This window comes from Homalodisca vitripennis, chromosome 5, assembly GCF_021130785.1.
Source record: "Homalodisca vitripennis isolate AUS2020 chromosome 5, UT_GWSS_2.1, whole genome shotgun sequence".
NCBI classification, from domain to species: domain Eukaryota; kingdom Metazoa; phylum Arthropoda; class Insecta; order Hemiptera; family Cicadellidae; genus Homalodisca; species Homalodisca vitripennis.
The window spans coordinates 80,190,746-80,217,038 of record NC_060211.1 but is presented as its reverse complement, the minus strand read 5'-3'; the positions used below and the strand labels follow the sequence as shown (position 1 = coordinate 80,217,038).

Here is a 26,293-nt window from a genome sequence, read left to right as displayed (position 1 = left end):
TATAGGCTTACAGTTTTTTGGCAGTCAAAAACCTAATTACTGCGCGCACCTCACAGTTGGCGGGATTTTCAAATTGCGGCAGACATTTCAAACAGGCACTGTGACTAGACGCGTTACAACACGAACTTCCCGCTAGCACGGCTGGATAGCCACTGAGCGGTGGGACGTCCTGATACCAAGATGGCCGCGCTAGTCCCGCCCTCTGGCGGCCACAGCGCAAAACGTAATCAACTTTCTGAACAGCCCTCGTATCTATTAATGTTTTCTCTGTATTTTGAGTGTGTTTTTGTTTTATGTGTTTTATTCATCGTAATGTAATGCTAAATGAAGGAATAAATTATTGATATGTTATAGTAGGTTGAGTTTTACAGTTGACCATTTTTCAGTGTGATATGATTTTAGTACTTTCTTAATTCTTGAGGTAGTGAGTACCACATTTATATCACTCAATGCGTTTCTGCACTGCCAATGTTAAGTTTCCATAGTGTAAGTGATTTTCGGAAAATGTGCTCACAGCTATCTTGACGTTTCATTATCTCAAATCTTAGTAACGATTACTCTCAAATTTTCATGACTATTTAGTTCAAGATGATGATAAGCTACTGAATGTGTGTGGACAATACGTACTCGCCACACAAACCAGGCCCAAGAGTCCAGGGGACGATGTTTTGGGGTTCCAAAGGAATTATATGTGTATGGAATTTATGGAAAATGGGGATGATGTTTAGTTCAGAACAAATGCTGACTCCTATCATCTGGTGTCAGTTTTCTGCATACGTTGAACCCTATAGTGCTAAAAAAACCAGAGACCTTCTAAGAGAATTCAGTAAAGTAAGGAATGATTTTAGTCATCTGTCATATGCCAAGATTTGGTTCCCAGTGATTTTTACCAATTTATGCACTTGAAGAAATGGCTAGTCTCTCAGTGGTTTGTGGACAATGAGGAAGTCAAAGAAACAGCCTTTAGCTGGATCAAGGCGCAGGCGAGAGATTTTTATGCAGAAGGAATTTCATAAGTTAGTGCATAGGTATGTTAACTGTATAAATTTACATGGAAATTATGTTGAAAAGTTGAGGAAAGATATAGTTTTAAAATTTACATAATAAGTTTTTTAATCAATTCTGAGTTTATTTTATGACAAACTGGAGGTTATTTTCTTAATTGTCCTCATGTATATTGTCTGTCAGACAGGTATTCTGTCTGTAGAAACTACCCACTCAGATTTACTAACTGAAACATTTGTAAGTAATAGTTTCTAGTTTGGATCACAGATTTATTATTTTTTCAGATGTGACACTCAATAATTTTCTGGGGAATTTTCATCACTTGGTTTATTCACGTTGTTTTTATTTACTTTCAGACTTTGCACAACTTTACATTGCCAGCATGGACAAAGAGTATCTATCCTGAGCCAATGATGGAGGCTTCTAAGTACAGTTTTGCCTTATCAACTTGGACAGAGAAGTTAGCTCGTTTGAAGTCAGGTAACTTTAAAAATTCAGTGTTTGTATAGAGAGTTGGGTATTAAGCTCTTCAATTGCTACAACAATATCACACAACTATTTGTTTAAAACCTTTTTTATTTATTTAAAAATTTGAAAATGAAATGATTGTAAATTTGATGGTTCCGTATCCAAATGTTGAAACATGCAATTATTGCTGTTTATTCTAATACCATATATTCATGTAGTTATCAATGTTAATTGACAACTGATTGTAACTAGTTGGAGTTTATTAGAAAATGTAGCTAGCCAATAGTTGGATGAGCCAAGACAAAACGGATGATAATTAAAGCAACCATGTTTCTGCTTTCTTAGTATGTGACCAAATTGTGAATTGGCACGCATATTTTTATTGGAGCACTTCAGGTCGTGACATTTGGATTTATAATATTCTTATGGGTGTTTTAAAATATATTGAAATATAAATAAAATCATATTGTTAGCAGAGAAATTTCTTTATATAATTTTCTTTGAAACTTAGTGTGTCATGTATGATCATCTATTCAAGGGTTAGTTGATCATGTAGGATGGCAACAAAGGTATGAGCTTTCAAATTAGCTTACAGTGTCTTGTTATTGGGTACTTAGAGAAAATTACATTTTATTGAAGTATTACATAAATAAAGTTCAGATGAATTAAAGAATGATCTCAACAAAAGCTAATCAGTCACGGATAGTTTCAAGTTTGCTGGATCAAAATAGTGGACTTATAGTAGATTAGGTTTTCATATATTTAAAACGAATATTTCAGTATATTTCCAAAAGTTGAAAGTCAATCAATCTAACATTGTTTTGGAAAATTAAACAGACTTTCAATTTAAGGACCTAATAATTGTCTGTTAATAAATAAAATCTCTGGGTTCTTCGTAGCCTGATTTATTCCAAATGTAGCAATAAGGGTTGGTCTGACAGTAATTTATTCGCCACAGGTATGTTGTTAATGGCCAAACAAAAGATCTATCAAAAATGATCTTTCAATGAATGATTATGAAAATAAATTGTTATTGTATTTAACACCAAAGAAATAAATACATTTTAAACAAATATTTTTAAACTTTTAAATATATTTTTATACTTTGCAAAAACAGAAGTTAACAAAATATGATTCAAAGTAGTCATGAATGAATCTCTCAATCTCTATACAACTCGTTGATCATTGTGACCTACCTGAGTAAGAAAGCAAAAGACAGACGTCTCACAATATAAAAATATCTACATATATTTACATTAGATAAGACATTACACAGTAGTTTTCTCAAACAATGAGTGAAATCAAATGTTTAATAATATACAACTCGTTGATCATTGTGACCTACCTGAGTAAGAAAGCAAAACACAGACATCTCACAATATAAAAATATCTATTTACATTAGATAATACATTACACAGTAGTTTTCTCAAACAATGAGTGGAATCAAATGTTTTGTTAGTTTACTTTAATGTTTGATCAACATTGTTTGATACATGCCCTCCATTCATCGATACCAAGTTATTTTCCTCAGCCATAGTTCAGTTTTGCTTTCCATGACACAATTTAGTTTTGAATTGATATTCAGTTGTGAAGTATAATATCACAGAAATTGTCACTATCGTTTTGTAATATGAAGCATAGTATTTTCACCCAGTTTTTAATATACAAAGTGTATTGATTTATTTCAGTAACATTACACAATAACAATTATGATGTGCACAATGGTAAACCAATGTAGATGTGGCATTACTAACATATGAAAAAAACTATTTGTTAGTTTCTCAATTTTATGTAAACTGCAAAACTGTCATTGACATAAAGAGAAATACTCAGCCTGCTGAGAATACACAGTCTGCATCTTTCAAACTGTAACAATAGCTATCAGACAATCCATATCCCTTCACAGCTAATATTTATAGATGGCAAAAAAAATCACTTTAATTATTATTAATAGTGGGGGGGAAGGTTTTTATAAGAAGTCTTTAGTTACTTGGTTGAGGGCCAGCATCATTCCCAGTATACAAACAAGTTTTTCTCTAAATAACAAGAATACAGTTTTCTATAAATACACAATAAAAAGTTGGGCTTAAAAAAAGTAACTTCAAAAGTCATAATTACAGGATTATCAGATCACTTTGGTATAATACCAACAAAAGCAAGGTCTTCAATGCAAAAAATGTACGCATACTAAATTATTTTCTTCAAAAAGAAAACTGGGATATAGTGACATCAAGTTGTGATGTCAATAAGCAATATTCTAGTTTTGTTGAAATATTAAATTATAATCTTGATATTTGTTGCCCAATAAAAAATAAAAATATTAAGAAACAGATTAAAGATAAAACTCCATGGATAACTAAAAAAATTATGGAGACAAAAAATGTTTTAATTTTCCTTGAATCACTCTGGGTTCAAAATCGTAATAAATTTGCAATTAAAAATCTTTTAAAAATGCAAAGGCAAAAATATGAAAGTCTGCTAAGAAAAACAAAACAAGAATATATGACAAATAAAATTTTGAATCCAAAAAACTTAAATGCTGATACATGGAAAATCATAAACAGAGATTTAGGAAGGAATACAAAAAATAGAGCTAACATTTCACTAAGAAGCAATGTTAATTTGATGACTGATCCCAATGTTATTGCTAATCAGTTTAATGAATATTTTAAGGGCATCCCTGAACAATTGGCCATTAATTTTAATAATCTGAATTACTCTTTCAAGGGTAAAAGAATTGAAAGCAGCATGTTTCTTCACCCAACCTCTGAAAAAGAGATTCTTAAAATAATAAAGACTTGAGGAATAGTTTTGCAGTTGGTTGGGACTGCATAAGTACTAATTTATTAAAGAATATTTCAGATGCTATAGCAGGACCTTTGTCATCTATAATTAACTCTTCCAACGCGGCTAACGCCTATAGACGCGGAACTGTCCATGCTTTAAACGCGGATAACGTCTACAAACGCAAAAGCTTTACTTTTGAAATGGCGAGGAGTTAGTTGTTAAAACTTCCGTAAGAGAGCAGGTCGATGTTCCTTTCAACTGTTGGGACTAGATAAAACGCTTTGTCACCATTGGTGGACATTGTAACGGTATCTACTCGGGTTGAAAGCAATCGCCGCCATTTTTTGTATGGCCTGTGACGTGGCATACGCCTACAGACGTGTTAGTTTCATTCTGCTGTTTAACTACGTGTGTTGGTCGTATGTTGGTTATATTGTTAAACAAAGTGTTTTGAATCAGTCCGTTGTTATTCTAATAGTTTTAGTTTGTTTTTACTAACATTTAGTATTATGTTTTGTTATAATGGCTAATCCAGATGATCCAAATGATTACTACGAACAACGTAGTTTGAGCGCATATTTGGTATATTATGTGTAATATTTTTTATTCAATTATTTGTTTTGTATTTTATACCAGTTTCACCATAAAAGTCCAGTTTATTTATTCTAAATAAATAAGGTTTATAGGTACAATATTTGTTTCATTTCCCTTGTAGGCTATCGTATAAATAAGTTTGTGTTGAATTTCATATTATTACATTTCAAAATCTTATACAGAACTTATTTATTTTTATGTACTAATTATACAGAAACTTCAGTTACAATTTACTCATTATAAATAACCTGTATAAATGTAATGTAATCTGTCAAATAGTGTTCATATGTACATTATCCTGCAGTGCAGTTTATTCTAAAATTATCGTGTGTATAAAATTCTTAAAAATATGTAATATTACATGTTTATTTTTTTTTCTTATAAAGGTAATACCAAGGAATATGAAACAAAAATTAGCATTGGGAAATTTTAAAAAATGTATTTTTTTATGTTTTAGCGTTTGACAGTAATTTAAATTAGCGCTTTAAGGGTTAATACAAGTTTTGAATCAGGAATTTTCCCAGATAGTCTAAAAATTTCTAAAATTGTGCCTATTTTTAGAAACAAGGGAAACTACTCAGAAATTATGAACTATAGACCAGTTGCACTTCTGCCTGTTTTTCTAAAGTTTTTGAGAAAGCTATTTGTAATAGGTTAATTGATTTTTTAGAAGCTAAGAGCGTACTTTTTGTAAATCAGCATGGATTCACGAGGGGAAAATCCACTTTGTTAGCCATAATAAAATTTCTTAATGAAATAATGAAAGGAATGATAAATGGTGATTTTATTTGTGGTGTGTTTCTGGATCAGCAAAAAGCTTTTGACTGTGTAAATATAAATATTTTGCTTGATAAATTAGAAAACTATGGAATAAGAGGGACACCTCATGATTTACTGAAATCTTACTTGGTCTGTTGGAAACAGTTTGTCACCATAAAAAATTATCAGGCTGAAGTCACATCTAAAAGATCAGACATTAAGTGGGGTGTGCCTCAGGGTTCCGTTCTTGGTCCATTGCTATTTTTAATATATATTAATGACATTGGAAATGTAAGTAATCCTAACCAGACAATTTTATATGCAGATGACACATCTATACTATATAAACACAAAAATTTGGAGGATTTAGAAATCATAGCAAATATACAAATTAATAACATAGTGCAATACTTTAATGAAAACTTTTTAACAGTAAATGCAAATAAATCAACAGCTGTAAATTTTACTTCAAATAAAAAATCTTCCTTTGAAATTCAAATAGCAGTTGACAATTTAGTAATACCAATGTATGATTCTAAAAAATTTCTCGGATTGATTATCGACAAAAATTTAAATTGGAATGACCATATAACTACTCTCTGTTTAAAGTTATCTAAAGCAATATTTATGATGAGAAAACTGTCTGAATTTTGCAACGAAAAAGCTCTTAAAATGCTATACTATGCATTTTTTTACTCTCAGTTGGTTTATGGTATTAAAATATGGGGAAATACATTTCAAAAAGAATTAATACAAAAAAAAAGCAGTACGTTATATTTCTGGTATTGGCTATAAGGATTCATGTAAACAAAAATTTCAAGAACTTCATATTATGACAGTCCCTTGTTTAGTTGTGTATAAACCGTTGCTTTATATGGCTACGTCAAACAACCTAACATATAAAAACATCCACCAATATAACACAAGGGGCGCAAACAATATTGTAACCAAAAAACTGATTTCCAAACAATATTCATTAGCAACATTATCTCTTGAACCAAAATTATGGAACACACTGCCAAATGGATTAAGATCACTGCCATTTGGTATTTTCAAAAGACAAATTGGATTTTTCCTTTTGGAACACCCATTTTATGAAGTGGATGAGTTTTTTGGGATTAGTCATAAATTAAATAATTATTGTTGATCTTGGGAAATTCTTTTATCTGTGTTGTAATTAGTTTTTAATTAATTAATTGATTTATTTATTTAATATATCACTTCTTTTAAAGATCTGGACAAACTGGAGGATTGCATTGCTCTTAAAATTGAAATGTAAAATATTGTGTTTTCAATGTGACAATGTATGTAATCTTTACCAGTAATAAATGAGTATCATTGAGTAAAATTATTAGTTTTAAAAACTGAATTGAATTTTGTTAACACTTTCAATAAAATTAGTGGTGAAAAGGGTGAAGTGCCACTCTGCTTGCCTGGAAGTGTTTGGTGTAGATAACTGTGGAGTAAAAATATATAATTGTCTTTAGTTCCATTATTCCATTATTGTTAGGAATTGTATTATATTATTAATAAAATAAAAAACATTATCAGATGTTTTTGCAACTTATAGATAAATTAAATTAAAAAAGTTTTATTAATAATTATTAAAATCTTAGTTTTAAAATTCAATGACTGTTAATACTATTTTTTACATAGTAATAATGGATTGTGCTCTTATTTTCCACTCTGCATGTCTCGTTAAACTGGTAATTGTTTCACAATAAACAAATATTTTAACAGCACATTCATAATAATTGATACAATCTATTTTTTTCCTTTGTAGGTTTGTTAGTAAAGGATATGATAGACCACTTACACAAGAAGAGTGAGAACAAAGCGAAACCAAACCGTAACATGTGGATATACTCAGCTCACGACTCAACAATATCCAGCCTGCTCAACACCTTGGGTGTGTTTGACCTGCAGATCCCTGACTACGCCTCAGCAGTTCTCATGGAGCTCAGGGTCGACCCTCAGGGAAACCATCAAGTCACGGTACCATTGTACATTCCCTATTTCATTCACTTGCACATTGATTTCCCAAAATGTAATATATACTCATGTTGTACTTTCTAAACTTCTTAGTCCCAATTATACTATCATCAGCACGTGATCTGGTACTTATAAGAGTAAGCTTATTACTCTGTATTGACTCTTTCGGTGCTGCGTCGTTGTCATAGTAGATGTGGCAAAAAGCATGTGAATTGCCGTTGACTACAGGGTAGACAATCTCGATTTAGACGTTACTTAATATATGTTGTACTCAGTTGAAATATCCGAGTAATCATATAGCTGAGTAATCATCAATGGGGGTTTACCCAGCAGGGATCACTTCTGGCTGGTTTATACCTTCCAGTTGAACCCACCACGGGGCACAGCACTAAACCAAGTGTCACTTAAATCTAGGCAACCTTATGGATGTCCAGGAGCGGCACATCACTAACCGAAAATGTCGAGATTCTGGGGTTCATGGGCAATTCGATAGGTCTAGTCTACTGTAGGAGATGACTGTTGGAGTTGGTGGGGCGTGTTCCCTAACCTCAGAGGTTCTTGCTAGCCTCAACAAGGCCTGTTCCTACTTTGACTAGAAAGGCTGGTTCAGAGTTGGCCTCCGCTTCTTCCAGGTAGACATGACTTTGAGATGTAGTGCCCTAATTCTTCTTCATGGATCTCGATAGGAGGCGGACCCTACTCCCCAACCTTACCCATCCTGAATATCCTGTCACATTGGAAGCATAGCAAAGGTTCTTACAGGACTAAGTGCAATTATAAGCTTCTTGTCCTAAGAGAGAAAAGAAAAAAATAAATAAATCATCAATGGGGAGGAGAAAAAATAACATGGGAAATTCCCTGACTACACTTAACACTGTATAAGGGGAATTCACACCTGCACTTTGGGAAAGAACATCAATTAATCATTTTAGAGAATAGAAGGGCAATGACGTCATTTGCTTGACTAAAATGAGCAACTGTGTCCCAAAATCAACTCAACCACTTGTCATAACCAAGTGGGGAGAGAGAGAGCTTACCAGCCACGCTATTTTAATTATGGCCAAGTATATATCATTGCCCGGATCAATCAGAGACAAGACAAGCGATCACCTGGTCCTACACAATCATCTTTCTGTACGCAGCCAGCCAATGTAGCCATTAAGAATTTCATTTAAAACTGGTTTTTTCTCCATACGACAGACATTTAAGTTATTTTGTTCTTTCTGTTAATATTAGGCTATAATAGATATTTGTCATTGATTATTGTTGTTTTTGGCTATTTTTGTGCTAATGCTTCATTTATTTGATCCTCTGAAAAAACTGAGGTTGTTTTACAGTGTGTTCTCCTAGTACTTGTCATTGATGTAAAATCTTACATTTGGTACTGTTTTTATAAATTGTTTTTCATGTTTGTTTTTATTCAGAAAAATAACATATTATACATGAACTTTGTTTAGAATTTCATGGAATTTTACATGGTTTTACTAAAACAAATTCTATAAAATAATACATATGGAAAATTTCGATTGAAATCTAAAGTTTATAAAAAAGGAAACAAATTTTTGTACTAAGAGATATAAAAAATGTACTGTTTTTTATTTTTAACAGAAAAAATATGTATTATATTCCTTGTTTTATTGGAGATAGTAAAATTATAAAAATCTGTTAGGTAGTTAGTTATTGAACAACAAGCTTTTTTCCAACACCTTGCACATTAACAAAAGTCAGGTAGCCAATTTAAGAGGGTAACAGCAAAATAGCTATGGCACTTAGAGGGTTAGCGGCTGAGGTTAACTGTACAACAATTTACCACATGTAACCAAAGAATGTAATTTTATAAATAACTTTATTCAGTAATTGTGTAAAAATTATATGAGCGTTAAAATTAAATTCTAGTATGAAAATAAAATATTACTGAAGTAGAAAGGATGTTTTTAAACATTTTCTATTGTTCAATGATAGAATAATCAGTAATACTGTATTTCGAGATCTGCAATCTGATCTCTTCCTCAAGTGGATAAATAACTTTATACACATTAGTACAATCAGGTTAAAGTAAACAAATCATACTAGGGCATTGTGACACTCATTTGTGAGGAATTACAATAAACTCAATGCGCAGTATCTCCTTAACCTTTGTTACGTCATTAATGTGAATTCTTGCAAACTTCATACTTGAACTCCATGTCATTGACCAGGTTTTTAGTGAAATTGATATAAAGTTAATTAAATACAATAGTATAATTAACTCATAAACAATGAAATTCAACGTCTTTTTTGTAGCATCCTGTACGATTATGAGTGATAGGAAGGCTTTATCTTTATTCTGAAGATAAATAAAAGGCTGGATGACATAAACAAAGGCGGCCAGTGCTGTTACCTACGTTCTTGACAGGACTTCCTGTCTGCACCAGCATCACTTGCACACTCTCCCCACCTCTATGGCCAGCCGGTTTAGTCATTCTGTTCTTTCTAGTCCTGTAACAGTAACAGACTCATTATTTGTATGTTTTATTATTTCCATATAATATTTTTGTCGTTACTACTATCGCCAACTATGAGTATCAAGCTCGAACTCACAAAACCTTTTTTGATCAAAATCTGTAGACACCATACTTACCTTGTCACTAGGGTATAAACTTTGTAAAGACTAATCATATTTAGATCATAAGAACATTTTAATTTTTCTAGAAGGTTAACACGTTCGCTACCACCATGTTAAGAAAAGTCGTATACCCACAGACCAGCCGGCTCAAATATGAGCCGCGCGGTTTCTTCCCGTGCACCGGCGTCCCAAATATGCGCCGCTCGGGGCACCTCAAATAGACTGACGTCCCATATTTGCGCCGCTGTTTGCATGCCACTATTATTGCCATGAAAAATCACTGGTCTATTTTAGAGGCTTGATACTTTTGTATTGGTCTATGGGGATGTCTGGCTCACATGTGGGACGCTTGGTCTCTGGATATCTTACAAATTACGTCCTATCATGGCCTATAATTCCAACTTGTTATAACCAGTGGCACAATAATTAGACTATGAATGTGTGAGCACTTAAATATAATGTAACTTGGAACATTCTGAATATAAGTGTAAATTTAATAACTTATATAAATATTCACTTATTTTGTTAAATAGTTATGACATATGGGTTAACAGTCGTGTATTATGTCTTGTATAGTAAAAATAACCCCATTTGTGTTTTTGTACCATGAAATAAAATAAACTTTATTTCTACTTAATTTTCTTATATTTTCCTTTTTTAATTTCTAAACTTAAAATTATTGTAGGCCTATAGCCTAATAAGATATGTATAATAATACATTCAATGAACGTGTATTTATGACTCTGTTGATTAAGCTTTTGTACCATGAATTAAAATACTATCATAATAAGATATGCATGTTTGATTGAAACTTACCCTAAAACCTACAGTAATTGAGCAAATAAATAGTGACTCATATATGGAACGCTTGGTCTATGTTAAGATTTTGATGCTATAGACCGAGCGTCCCACATATGCACCGCCGTAAAAATTACGCAAATCAGCAATATATCAAATAAGAACATTACAGACGTACATTTTAGGTTATTTTGTTGAATTATAGCTCAATTCAACAATATTTTATCCTTGGTCTGTGGTTAGTCTCACACCAATTATTCTCGGTCTGTGTAGAACAACCTCATTTTGTAACGTTGGTCTGTCACGGTGACCCGGGCGGCGCAAATATGCGCCGCCTGGTAGTGAACGTGTTAAATCCAACACCACATTATGTGTGTAGAGAAAGTATATTAAGTAAATATAAATAAATGTGTCATAGATGTTGTTGCGCAACTCTACCATTCATGAGCCGTATCTACTGACGCTGCCAGGCTGTACTCCCGTATGCCCTTTGGACACATTCCTTGAACTGTGTGAGGCCGTAGTTCCCCTGGACTGGGAGCGGGAGTGTCAAGCCTCCTCACTGTTCGACATGGCACATGCACTGCCTTACCGTGACCTCTCGACTACTGGTAAGTCACAACTAAGGTATCCATCCTACTCATGGTTGTTTCACTGTATTGATCAGAGGCCCAAGCTTTTGCCTATCATGATTGATGTGATAACACTTAATTTTCCATAAATTATACACATCACAAACTTACAGTTAAAAGAGCCACTACTTAAATCATAAAAATAGATAGCGCTTGTTCTAAGTCTTGAATTTTTTTGATTAAAAAAGTAAGAACAAGGTTTCAATGAGAGAAATTTAATAGGAGGGAAGAGTAGTACTTTTCAAATTTGTACAGTGTGTCATATTTTTCTTGATACAGATACATGTATAATAGGCTCGTAAAAAGAAAAGTACTTCATGTTCACTTTATTCCACAGGAGAAAGGACATTCAACTTGGTATCTTATTTAAATCTTTGCCTTTACTTTATAAAGTGCTTATTGAGCACAAAATATTGATTTTTTATCATGTATACTTTATAACTTTATATGTAAAGAAGGAAAAACTCACTTTCCAAATTGTAATGAGTGACACAGTATCCTCTTTCTAGAATTTGTAGATTTAAACGTACATTTATTTGTATTTCTCAGTACTAGTGATGTGCAACGGATTTTTAAACAAATTCCATTTTATTTTGGAACCAAACCAAATTTGAAATTTAGGACAGATTTAATAAAAGTTGTATCCAAAATAGTCTTAAATCCACCTACATATTTAAGTTCTTAAGTAACAAATGTTCAGTTTTGAGAGGAATATATTGCTAAGAAAGAAAATCTACTTTTTCTCAACATTTTAAATGTGTGGGATGTATAACTACCATTTATAAAATGTAAACGTTATGGCGTAGGTAAAAAAAGAAATATATCACAAAAAACACATTATTTTTATATTACATTGGTTAAGGACTTATCAAAACAAATATTATCAATATGTTGCTGCTGCATTTGTAACAAAATTGTTACCTATGAGTGAAGCCATGAAGTTACTATTTGCTTTTTCACTGGAAATGTATTTCCCTGAAATATCTTCAATTTTGGGAACAGGCAAAAATCATTAGGTCAGTGCAGTGTTTTCCAATCCTAGAGTAAGACAAACGATCAAATGGATAGTTATAGGAGAAGAAAGTCTAGCTATTCTGTGAGCTGGTTTATTTCCTGCCAATTCATTGTGGCTACATTAAACCCCACACTTGTGATTTATTCAAACGTTTAATAAATTATACCAAAATAATATATTAATATTATTAGTTGGTAATGTATATGATTCTATCGAAATGAATATGTCACAGCAAATTACTTGTATGCACTCTTTGTGCTTTAGTACAATTCATTAACTAATACAAAATTAGGTACAACAGATACCTATTAATCTGTATAAGATTCTCATTTTCCTTCTTGAAGTATTCTATTTTCCGAAAATTATATTTATCTGGATTAGAAATGAGTTAAAAAAATATTAAAATAATTCTTACTTTAATTATTTCTAATAGTCATGTGCCTTAATTTGTAATTATTTTATCTATAGGTGTGCCATGAGTCTTAAATTTTGTTTCCGGAAAAAGTTGATTTATTCCAGAAAAATCAGTAAGTTTTAAGAAATATTTTATTTTGTAGCTTTAAATACATTACTAAACTTAAGAACTATTATCCCTTTTACTGCCGACATTCGTACTGTGTGGAACTTGGATTTCTGTAACTTATTGGCTTTATATATTTATCAAAAGTTTAGAAATTCAGTGACAAAGCATATTGCAGATCACTTTTGTTATTTAGTCTTGATCGATATTTTGACTTTAGATAAGCCAATGTGGGTAATCCAGACTCACAGAGTTATGTATTTTTTAGTAGTGTAATAAAGTTTGTTAGACCAGTAATCATACAAAGTGGGACAGACAATCGTGTGTTGTTGTAATTAGCCTAAAAATGGCCAAATCACTCCAAAAGAAAAGACATGATTATATTAAATATGGATTCATTTTCATTGACAAGAACAGTTATTATTCACCTCAATGCATAAATTACAATGCTGTTTTGTTTAATGATGCTATGAAGCGTAGATGTAGAGGTGACAGTCACAATTGTGCCGTTCCCACTGATTTTATTACTCTGAGCTGTATACTACATTAGTACCTGTGTTACAGCTCTGGTGACATCCTCCCTGCTTGTCCTGCTGTTACTGCTGTCTGCCACACTCTACTGGCAGAGGAGCCGCCGGCGCATTCACTGGTACCACGCAAACTTAAGACTGACAGTCTATAGCCTACCTCTTGTCAATCTGTATTCTGAGTTCCTCTCATGCATTGTGATCGGACTTAACGAATTTCCACAGTAATATATGTTGGTTTGCTGTGGTGCATGTTTTTCCATACTTATATTTTTGCTAGTGGCATAGAATTATTTAAACAATTTAAAAATTCAAGAGGAATTTTATTATTTAAAAAAAAAATAACTTTTAAAGTTAAAATATATTTTTTCTATAAAACTAAAACGACTGTGTAATATTTTTGCCAATATTTTTTAGAAAGATAAGTGATTGAGTACTAATAATAATATCATATTAAATATAGTATAATCTTAGAAATGTTAACTTTTCAATTTTTAAATAGTAGAATTAAGTTTTTAAGAATGAATTTATTACCTGATTAAATTATCTCTAAAGGTCACTCACTACATTCCAGCTTTGATCTCATCTAATAATTATTTACTTCAATGATTTTTATTGATTTTAATATTATACATCGATTTATAATTGTAATATCAGTTTGAACTTAAACTAGTGATTAGTAACTGTTACATATATGTGTTATTGTTGACTGTATTGGAATAGTCTTGTTTGTAATATAATAGACTATATTTATTGTGCTTTTGTTGTAATTTTATTGCATTGGGTTAGGTGTGTGTGTGCATATCATTAGATTTTAAGTTTCTTGAAGTTACCACTGTTTTAGATAGTAGGCTGTAAGAAACTATGTGTCAGATCATTTTTATCTGATCCCATAAGGCTTGAACATATATATTTGTTGCTTTTTTGACTTTAAACAGTTTTACAATTTTATCACATTTTGATGCTTTCAAATGTGGATGAATTAGATTGTGATCTAAACCAACAACCCGACAAACTTTCTTAAAAAATCCTTCAGACTATAAATAAAAACATTATAAAAACGTTTTAACATTATATTTTAACCATAGGAACTGTCATGTTATTTAACAGACTATTTTTCTCAAAATATATAAAATTACATAAACTTTTGTAGGAAAATAATTAATTGGTTTCTTTTGATTAAACTTCAGGATTACTAAACTCCTGTAGTTTTCACTGTCAGATAAAAAAAACCCTGTCTACTTAACTAAATAAAATCTATGATACAGTCTGGCCAAAAAATAATCAGATTCGGGCTATAAAATTTGTATTTATACCTCTTCATGACTAACAGTATGCTCTACAATATTCTCCTCTTCATGATTTGTACACTGCTCCATATGAGTGTTACTGGTACAAGTAATGTTTGATGTCCTCTTCTGCATGATCATGATATACATCTTGGCTTCAATTTGCCTGAAATTGTTTCTTTCAGTGTATATTTCACTTACTGTAAGAAACAATAGTCAGAGAGATCAAGGTCTGATGAGTAGTGTGATGGATGTTCCAACACAGTGATGTTTCCGTTACCTAAAAGTCAACTTGGCGACTAATGCAGTATGAGCTAGATTTTTTACGTGGTGAAGGACATTTCTCATGCAATAGCGACAAAACCTTTTATTTATCAATTGTTACAATCTCAGCAACTGTACGAATACAGAATCAACACTATTTTCAGAACGAATGACCAGTTTTAAATAGATGTCATAGAAATCTGCCTATTTCAGTCATCCTCTTGACGGAATTTCTGGGAGATTTCTTGCATTTTCTTTAACCATGGTTCCCAGAACCCAAAACCACTATAATCCAAAAATGTATATATACGAGGGCTGGACTTATACAACCCTCCTGCTTCCTGTGAGCTTGTGAACATGATAACCGCCATAATGCTATATATAGCAAATTAAAATTTGGTATATATATATATTACTTTGAGATTGCTCTGAGAATAAAACAAGCAATTTTTATTTCCAAATACCATTCAAAAATACTCTTAAAAGCAATTAAAAAACCTTTATATACTGTAAAGATATGTAATATTTTTGACAGCTGATGATGGAGTCACAGAACCCGACTTGCCATGCACGTCTCTGTCCTCTTTGATCCACTTAAACTGTAGACACATAAAAAACTTTAGTATGTGACAAAAATTCTTCACCATACACTTTATTCAAAAAAGCATGGGTTCTTGTGGTACATCTCACAGATTTTACTAAAAAATGTATCGTTAATTTGTTGCTCTTTCGAAAGCTAAGCTTGTTTGTAACGTACAGCTGATACACGATCTGACACAAATAATGGCCACAGCATGACTGAGTGGTCAGCAGGTAGCTGGCTGGCAGGAATGAAGAGATAACATGTTGTATAACTCTGCGGAGTAAACATTATTTTTTGGCCAGGTTTCGTACTAAAAACTATAAATATTTAGTCAGAACTACAAAATATAAACGCTATAACGTTTTAAGCACTTGTTGAATACTCTATGTAATTCGAAGTATTCAACAATGAGACATAGGAATAAAAATTATCTCCTTCACAACATTGGTGGTTTGACTAATGGGTTGTGGTGAACACATGGCTTTTTAATCAATGCATCAACAATTGCCATTAATGCAGATTTAAAAAGTAAAAACTACATAATTAAAACAGACGTAAAAACTGAATAGCCTTTAGTCAGAAAAAAGTTAACACCAAATTTGTTAAAGTAAAATTTATAATAAGTGGGGTTTTAGATTTGACTGTACTTATATATAATTCCATGTTAATGAATGTACATATTTTTTACTTGTTGATATAATATGTAAAAACTATGTTTTTATTTACAAATTTTGTTATTATTGACATTATTATTCATTAATGGACCATTTATAAATAAATACTTAATTTAAATTTATTTTATTTTTTATAATATTTTACAAATTAGTATAGAGTTAAGGGAAAATTCAGAGGAATGGCACCATCCATTATTGATCCATTATTGATTTACCATCCATTTCATTTTGCTTAATTAAAAATAAAGTACTATTAATGGAATTAAAAATGTTACAGCTTATTTTAATTGTATGTACACGTACTTTAAAACTCCCAAAGACTCCAGTATTTTAGTGGTAATCTACTTCTAGTTCTCTCCTTTCGTATGTTGTATTTGTCTTATTTTATGAGAATTTATTGTTTAACATTGTATGCTTGTTTATCCAAATTTCAAGAAGTATGTGTTGGCTTTAAAAATGTATAAATTAACAATTTTAGCTGTATAAGTTTTACTTGTATATAAAAAGTTTGTGTTTCAACTTGTGTGGATCTATGCAGTGGTGTATATAGAAAATTATTTCAGAGGGGGCTGAGACACTGGGTGGTTTAATAGGTATAAAACACCCTTCAAAAACCGGGACTCTGAAATCTTTCTCCAGGAAAATATTAAGATTTAAAACATCATGAATGTGTTCTAGCTGAAAATAACTACAGGGTGCAATTTTAATGTTTCTCTTCCAAAAACGTTTGGGGGCCTAAGCCTCCTGTCTCCCCTTCATATATGTCCATGTATATATGCCCTTATTGTTGATATATTATATATATATTTTTTTTTTCAAAGTATACATTATTTGAGTAGCTGGTACCACTATTACAAGCTGATTAGAAACTTAGATTTATTACAATTACAAAATGAAATACCTTTAATTTGGATGAACAAGTTTAAAATGTATGTGTAACAAATGTCTGTTTGAATGTCATGAATTGTTTAACCGTCTTATCAGAATCATTTGTTTGACAGTGAAGCAGGTTTGTTGTAACTCAGAGTTTGCTAATACATAATGTATGTGAGTGTATGTACCTCCCTCCCACCCACAAATCCTCTCCCCTCCTTCCATCCAAGTGTCTCAAGCTGTTAAGCATGAAATGATTATTTTGGAATTTTTTAAATAATTTTAAAATTATTGCACATAAAAAATAAATACAGACTAAAAAATACACACATGTTTTTATTATAGATTTTGAGTTAAAATAGTGATACTCATGATTTATTAAAAATATAATTTTTTTATTTTATAAACACTTCTTCTCTGTAGACGAATGAGTAAAACGTGTATATACAAAACTTAGGTTATGAAATCAGGGTTAACATTATTGTTGCTTTATTGCATTATTGTGGCACCATAAACCACTTCCCAAAGTTGTATCTGTCTAGTTGTTGTAATGTTGACTGAATATTGTAGACAAACAAGTATTTATCTAAGCAATGTTGTTGTGCTTCAAAAATATTTTAATCCCTGAGTTAGCATAATGTTATTGAATACATAATGTGGGTATATGTATGGTCTAAACTTTATCATATTATGTAAACTAAATGTTGAAAGTAAATTTGGTTTATCTTTATAACTTTACTTTAAGGTTTAACTTATTAAAAGTAACTGTTCATATTATATACATAATACATAGAGGATTTAGATGCAATATTTTAAGGGTTAATTGAAAAATAGATTTTACTATGATTTTACATTTTTCAAATTTGTTGGCTTATTCTGAGTGCAAATAAAAATGTTAAATGCATTTTCAATTAAAGTTGCAAAAATGTTGGATTTTGTCATATTTTTGTAAAGAATACTCTGCATTTACAAATTAATATGAAATTGATTTAATGGATAAGAGATCCATTGTGTTTTGACAAAATAGTTAAGGCTGTTTGAATTGCTAATGCTTATCAGACTTGTTCAGTAGTGTTATGAATTTGTGCAACTCATATAAGCTGGATGAACTGGCTGTAAAATGGTTGAAGAAGTCGAGTATGCATGTGCAAGGGATGATAATTGATGTTTAGGGAAGCTCCTGCTCTTACAGCACTGTCAGGTATCTTTAGCCTAGTAAAAAACATGGAATTGGTAACTAACCCATAAGCATGGTATGCAAGAGTAAATCACCAGTAATAGTATCACAATCACTCCATAAGAAGACAGTCTCACCATGAAACTTTGACACATAATTGTGCTTTTGTCTGCTAGATAACGGTACTGAACAGGCTCTGAACTCTCCTACACTTAGCTCCATCATATATTTAATGTTTCTTGTTGGCATAATTGTGTAAATATGAGAGCTATCCAGAAAGTAACCTACATTTTGAAATAATAAGTAAACCTGTCAGGATACAAAAATTGTACTAAATACATCTGATTACTAATTTTCTTTAGTCGCCAAGCAGATTCAAGCACTTATCATATCTTTGAAATACCCTCTGCAGAAAAATCTGCCGTCTGTGAATGTAACCAACCTGTCACAGCATTTTGAAGCTCCTTTTTATAGCAGAACCGCTAAAATGCAAGCCACCATGTTCGGGAACAGGTGAAAGTCATTAGGAGTCAAATCTGTGCTGTATCCTAATCCTGTGATAAATATCCTATTTGAATTTGGTCAAAAATCCATATTTTGTTGGAGCTTCTGTGAGGGTGAACAGTTTTCATACCCAACAAGGAGGAACCTTGTGGTAGCCTCATTTTTTGTCACTATTTTAAGTAAAAGAATGACCAGAAATCAGGAAAATGACCAGAATGTTCCAAAATTGTGAAGGAACTGTTGGCACAAACTTTTTCTATCACTTTGTAGATTATCGCTGACAAGAGAGCCTACTGCTCCATTCTTAGTCGTTAATGTTGGTTACGCCATTTTTTTAATCACAACCATTGACAGGCTACACCTTCACTCATAATGTTCGTGCCATAAACTGCACACAATTCACGATGAATCTTGACTTCTAAGTGATTATTTGTCCAAAGAAATCTTACTACACCACTTACTTTACACTTTACAGGATTTTATATTATGGCACCCATGTTTTGAGGTTATAACTGGACAACACATAAACATACCATGGACATAAATTCATTTATGCACAGTTGGAAATGCGATTGTGCACAGTACACATCGATGTGCAACATGGTAGTGCTTCCCCCATACAATGTGTAAAAGGTGGTTATTTATAGATAACCCCCATATTACTTTATCCTTTTTTTCCAGCTGTTAGAGAAAACATTAAATCCTTTCATTTCTGTAATGAATTTTAAAACTTACAGTGTAATTTTATAATTATATCTCCAATAAAAATCAAGATATTAAAATTTATTTGTAAAATCAACCAAACTATGAAAAAATAAAAACTTCCTAATGTTAAAATGTTATTAAAATTGGTATGCGGTTGTTTAAAATTTAACCCCAACTGTGTATATTTTGTGTTTCAGCAAATATAATGTTTGATGGTTTATTATTACTGGCTGACATTTGTAACATCATTATTTGTGACTGCTGTTTTACAACTTGAATCACTGAACAGTTTTTAGACATTTAGTGTAGTCTCGACTAACAGCTAAAACAGCTGAGGGATTGAACATTAGCCTTGCTTACCCATGCTTAGGTGTTTCATACTGTATTGCATCTCTAATTCTCTTTACTCTCCTCTCAGCCATTAAGCATTTCAATCAATATTCAGTGTATTCTTCTAACTCATCATGGTCTGACAACACACATATTTCATAATAGTAATATAAAATCATGCCTATGATTTATTGCCATATAAAGCTGTGCACAAATTTTATGCACTTCAATTCAACAAACTTTCAAGATTTTATTTCTTAGCTAAAGAAAATCTTACTCACACAGCATGGCAAACAAACAGCCTTGAGCCATAATCTAAATTGTGTTATCAATTGCTTGAAGCAAGGCAAATTGAGTTGCTGTATGATTTGCACGATTCCAAGTAAATTAAAATCTTTTAGGTTTTCAGTTCATAATGATCCATTTATAAGTATTTTTTATTACAACTACCTATATAAAAACATGTTAATGACAAAGTATAGGTTGTTAGTTTTCTTGTTGTGGGTCGTACATTTTTTTGTAATTGAATAAATGTGGTTGCTATGTTTGATTGTTTGGATTCAATAGTAATTGCCTGCAAAACAAAAAATATTGTTGTTTTTTGTTTAAATTTTTGTTCATTTTAGTTAACCTTCTGTTTCTGTTTCTTTTTGCATGTTGCTCATTGTTTATTTTGTTTTGTTTTTATTTATAATATTTAAACAAATCCTTATTATAGTTTAAACACTGCAATGGCTTTATTTTATTTTTGCAGTCATCGGTACAAACAGCTGACCATCATCCCATGGGACTACAATAAAACTGGATCAAATAATAATGCGATTTTTTCACTCCAACACTGAACTTATATTTGACAGTAATACATTTTAGTCTACTGTAATTTTTTAATACTAGTTTAATTTTTATACTTTTGATATTGTATTGTAAATTTGTTTTGTCCCTAAAAAATTATAGCATTCCGCAAGAACATTTCTGTTTTAAGACATAAAATGCAATTTTGTATCTGTTCCTTCAGATGCACAATACACCGCTCTAGGCCTCAGAGAAACATTCATTTACGCTTAACGTAGGCTACGTCTTGTTATTGAGAATGGCTAACATAATAAGTAGTTAAATGTTTTAAAAGTATATGACAGTTAACTGTGTGAGTACTATTGTATGATGAACTATATGACTGTAACTCAAAAGAATGCCAGGATTTGTAACTAGTTACTGTAAAGAATGTGAAAATGTTATGTCATGTAATTAGTGATTTTAGTTTCAATATTACTACATGATGTACTTCATTATATGATCTATTACAAACACCCATTTCACAAACAGCTATTTAGAAGTATAGACATTCACAAAGGCACAGGTTTATAGGTTATTTGACAGTAATTTTATTACCTACGATATGATCTTGCCAAGGATAAGAATACTTTAGTTCTACACAAAATGACTTACTAGCACTATTTGTTATGGAAACAATCAACAAAAATATAAAATTAAAGTATACTAGCATATAGAATTCAAATGTTGAAGTCGGCAACAGAAAACAAACATTACTTTGCATTAAGTTAAATTTTTGAAATGTTAATATTTTGGTCATTTCTAGAGTCATAAAGAAGAGTATTGAACAAGGACTTGTATATATATATATATATATATATATATATATATATATATATATATATATATATTATTTAAAAAAGAAGAAATTGTGTTATGAGAAATATTAAGCTTCTGGTCATAAGATTTTTTTATTTGCGAAACAGGATTCTTAAGAAGCTATTGTTTGTTAAAGAAAATGAATTTTAACAAATTATAAAATTATAAAAATTGCAACAAATTCATTTATTACAATATTGACTTTAACAGACATTTAGCTGTAACGCTTTATGAAAAGAGGGTTGAAGGCAAATTGGTATTCCTTAACCCTTTATAACACTGGTGACTGGTGAGATTTTATTGCTGGTGATGTCAGTTTATTTCCAATCCCAGCTCTGAGGATGATCAGATAAAATTGTTGCCAAAACTGATATATTCCCAATACATTGACGTGGTAGTCTGGTATAATATTGCAAGATGAAATGGCTGAGTCATATGCCAAGCTATAGCTGTATACTAAGTTCCAACAGGATTATTCCAATTTTTGAGTAAGATCAATTAATTGTAAATTGTATTGAACTATAGATAATATTTGGTAAAATGAAATATTATACAGTGATTTTAACTTAACTGATTCTGACTTACAGGGACGCAATTCTTTACTATTGCTTAGTTAACATGGTACTTACATTTTTAATTGTATGTAGTATATCACTTGTGTATTTTTTATGATTTCTTGTGTTCTTTATGCCGGAGGAATTCTAGTTGGTATTAACTTACCAAATTTTTCTTGATTGATTCTGTGAGTTATGAACCCATGACCTTTTGCTAAGAATGCTCAGACGCTAGTCACTGAGGGAAGCTGAAACAGGTTGGTAACAGTGGCACTAAGAAGGACAATTTACAAACGTGCTCGTTGTACAACGGATTTGGTGCACACCTATAAGTGGTTTTGTTGTGTTGTCATATTTATGGTCAGCGAAACAAGTAACAAAGTAACTTGTACAATGATATTTTTTGTATAAAACTTACATCATACTTTTGGAACAAACATTAATTGCATATGCTTGAGAGAATGAAAATACAATTAAATGATATGCTCTTGACGCAGCACCAGACGCATGACACCACACCATTGGAAACATGATGCTCAGGCATAATAAATACTAAGACGAATTAGGCTACGTATGACTTTTTTTTATTTAATTCTTTTACCGTCATGTAATTTTTTACATTATCATTATAAAAATGTAATGCAAAATAAAAAGACAGAAACTCATGGTTGTCACGAATATTTCATGTGTACCTTAGTTTTGCTGTTATATTTTAAGCTTTATTTTGTTCTATTTATTTAATAATTAGTAGATTGTAGAAAATCCTGGTGTTCTTTTTTATGATTCCTATATCATGCTCCAAGATGTTATTTTGTTGCTAGTCATTGTTACTCTGTTATTTAATTTAACATGTTATAGCATACAAGATGAATGTTTGAAATTTAAATCAATGACAAATTATAAATCAACATTTAATTTTTCCACAGTTATTTGATATTAAATGGTTGTGTAATTAGTTTTAAGGGTTGCTTGTATTTTACTTATGTGTACTGCTTGATGCCTATAATTTAATTTATATTACTGTATATTAGTTATATAAGGTATTTCTAGAATTTATTTTATTTGTTTACTAATAAAGTAATGTGAAATTAGTTTTGTTTTATTTGCTACCAGTTTCTTAGTGATTTATCAACACAGTAAAAGCAGTGTTATTTTTTATATCTAAAAGGATTTTGTGACCCTCTAAGTGTCTATTTCAGTGTGTACAGAGTCACAGTAATTTTAAGGGTTTCTTTGATTTTAAAGAACGTATTAAAAACAAAACTGTTGGTAAATATAGGGTACATATCATTTTTCATAAAAAAACTATAGGATCACAAAGTATGCTTGCTGTTTGCTAAGGTTTTAAATATATTTTTGCTTAAAAATAAGAATTTTTTACTATTTTTTTACTTGTGTGGTAATATAAGAATCTTCCAATTCATTCTAAATAAAAATGAGATAGGCCAATTTATGCTAAATTTAGTTTTGGATGCAAAACTGTAAAGGTTTATATAGTTGTATACAGGCCTGTATACAAAGTGTTTGGAAAGTCTCGGTACGGCTTAATCTATATATATAAAAATGAATGTTTGTATGTTTGTCCTTTATGGAATCGTGAACTATTGGGACCGATCATGATGAAAATTTGTACGTATATGTATTTTTCCACGGAGAAGGTTTATAAGCTATGCCCATCCCTTTCCCGATTCAGGATTCCGCCCCACTGGTTACAGAAATACCCATAAGAAATGCATTGCAGCAAACATATGTTAACGTCTTTTCAAATTTTTAATCAGCTGTTCTTTGTAAACATATATTACACTTATAGTTTTAAAGCATAGAGTAAGCTTAAGAGAAACGACAAATTTTGTTTAAACTGTTTTTGCAATCACTGTTAAACATAGACTTTACTATCCAGATAATACAATTCAAATTTGACGTAAAAATTCACCTTTAACTGCAATATTTATTTAATATAAACCATGCTCATGCTTGATCAGAAGAGTAATGCAGATATCATAATTACTATCTTACGTTGGCTACAAATATAAAGAATGTTATAAAATCAACCTTAGTTGTTTTTTTTGACAGAAGTATGGTTCTCAAAACTCCGTGTGTACATATTCTCTCGATCGAGACAACAAAGCAAGCTCAATCGTGGCATCGGAGATATAACTAATTTAATCTAAAATTTATTATAGTAAAAAAAAAATTTACTAAGTAATATAAGGACTTCGGTTCTTAAGATTTGCGTGCGAAGCCGTGGGGTAACAGCTAGATAGAGGCAGGAATATGGTACATACCTTCATAATACGCCCAAGAGGCTCACGATGGAACGACTATCAATTATCTCAGCAATGTTTAGAATGTGATAGAAAAAGAATAAGTGAATATAGTGTACTGTTTTCAACGGGAAATTGCGTGCGAAGCCGCGGGCAACTTTTGCAAAAAATTATTGAAATGCGCAGCAAAGCGCGCCGGGCCCGCTAGTATTTTATAAACCATACAGTTGCCTTTTACAGTACTTTTATTAGTTGTTTATTAGTGTATGACTTAAGGAAATTATAATTTTTGTATAAATGAAAACATGTTACTCCCTGAAGCTATGGATTCATCTACATAGAGTAAATATTTCAAAATTTATCTTCAGCAATTTTTATTTGAACCTGATTACAACATTTTCTACTTTTAACAGATGGAATTTTGAATAAAGTTTTATAATATTTTTAAATTTCTTTTATTCAGGAAATATTATCTTAAAAAACTATGAATTTAACATAACAAGCATTTGGATAGAAAATACATACTGTACAACAGTTTAGTTTGTCTCAAGAACAAAATTGGTAATGTCTATAATATGATTTCTACTATTATAGTGACAAACATCTATATTATGAAACACAACATTGCAAGCCTGTTTGTTTGGCTTTATTACTTATTAACTAGCTGATACCCACGGCTTTGCACACAATTTCCTACTGCAAAACAGGGACATAGTGTGCATATTCCTTTTTGAATTACATTCTAACCACTTCCGAAGGGGATGGCAACTAAAAAATATTACAATCTTTGATTAATTTTTTAAGTTTAAAGAAGTATTCTGGGGCCCTAAAGTCAGAGTAAAACAGTTTTTAAGTATCATGATATAACTCGAATTTCTCTCCAATATTTCATAAACATGAAACAATTTCAGTAACAGTTAAACTATTTTTGGCCAGAGTGGAGGTATCCTATTTTTTTGCTTTTCAGTCAACACAATCCTGATACATAGAGCATATAAATTTTCAACATTACAGTTTGGTTGAAAAGTGCCCAGAAACTTTTACCTTTTTTCAATGTTGTCAAAATAAAAAGTAGAAGATAGATATTTTGTTTATAAATTATTTGCTCTATGTATTTTGACACAGAAATTAAGCAAGCTAAATGTAACTCCTGTTATTGTAGCTTTACTAGTTAGTTCATGGTTAATATTAAAACTTGGTAATCTATAATTTTGATGTGAAAGTATTAGATCCGGCTGTGGCGATGATGTGTTTTCACTGACTTTTTTTAATTAGCAAATTATGACATAAATTTATCACACAATAAATAAAACTATAATGAATTCGTCGTCTTTATGTTTATGAATTAATTAAGTTCTACCATTGTTCTTTATGGTGAAATAGTTTAACTTACCACTTAATTTCTTGAATTTACATTTTTTTTGTTATTTTTTATAAATACTAATCATTGAAACCATTGGTTAGTAGAGTAAAAACGCCGCCTACCGCATCAGAATACGACGATCCAGTCAGAAATGGCAAGCGCATAATGTACTTCACAATGTGTACCTGAAACAACCCGCCATTTCTGATTGGATAAACCTTTTGAGATGCGGTTTGCGGCATTCAACTCTACTAAGTGAGCTCTTTGAAATGAGGTATCACTCGACACATGCTTTAATTTAAGATTTCCATGTTTTTTCCTCTGTGGGCCGTCCCCCCATGGTTTGCATGTCATGGTAAT

The 26,293-nt window shown here is 31.2% G+C and overlaps 1 protein-coding gene across 3 annotated transcripts in view; it reads left to right on the top strand.

Annotated features, from left to right (window-relative positions):
• Window positions 1-21,727, top strand: part of LOC124362425 (prostatic acid phosphatase-like) — a 43,208-nt gene extending 21,481 nt beyond the window's left edge. The window contains exons 5-9 of one of the 3 annotated variants that reach the window (XM_046816907.1): window positions 1,362-1,485; window positions 7,398-7,609; window positions 11,428-11,620; window positions 13,741-13,825; window positions 20,857-21,727. In XM_046816907.1, coding sequence (XP_046672863.1) covers window positions 1,362-1,485; window positions 7,398-7,609; window positions 11,428-11,620; window positions 13,741-13,825; window positions 20,857-20,944 — 702 coding nt within the window. In that variant the 3' untranslated portion in view covers window positions 20,945-21,727. Of the gene's footprint in view, window positions 1-1,361; window positions 1,486-7,397; window positions 7,610-11,427; window positions 11,621-13,124; window positions 13,184-13,740 lie in introns of all 3 variants that reach the window. The other 2 variants (XM_046816908.1, XM_046816906.1) reach the window with 2 other exon arrangements.
• The last annotated feature ends 4,566 nt before the right edge of the window (window positions 21,728-26,293 follow it).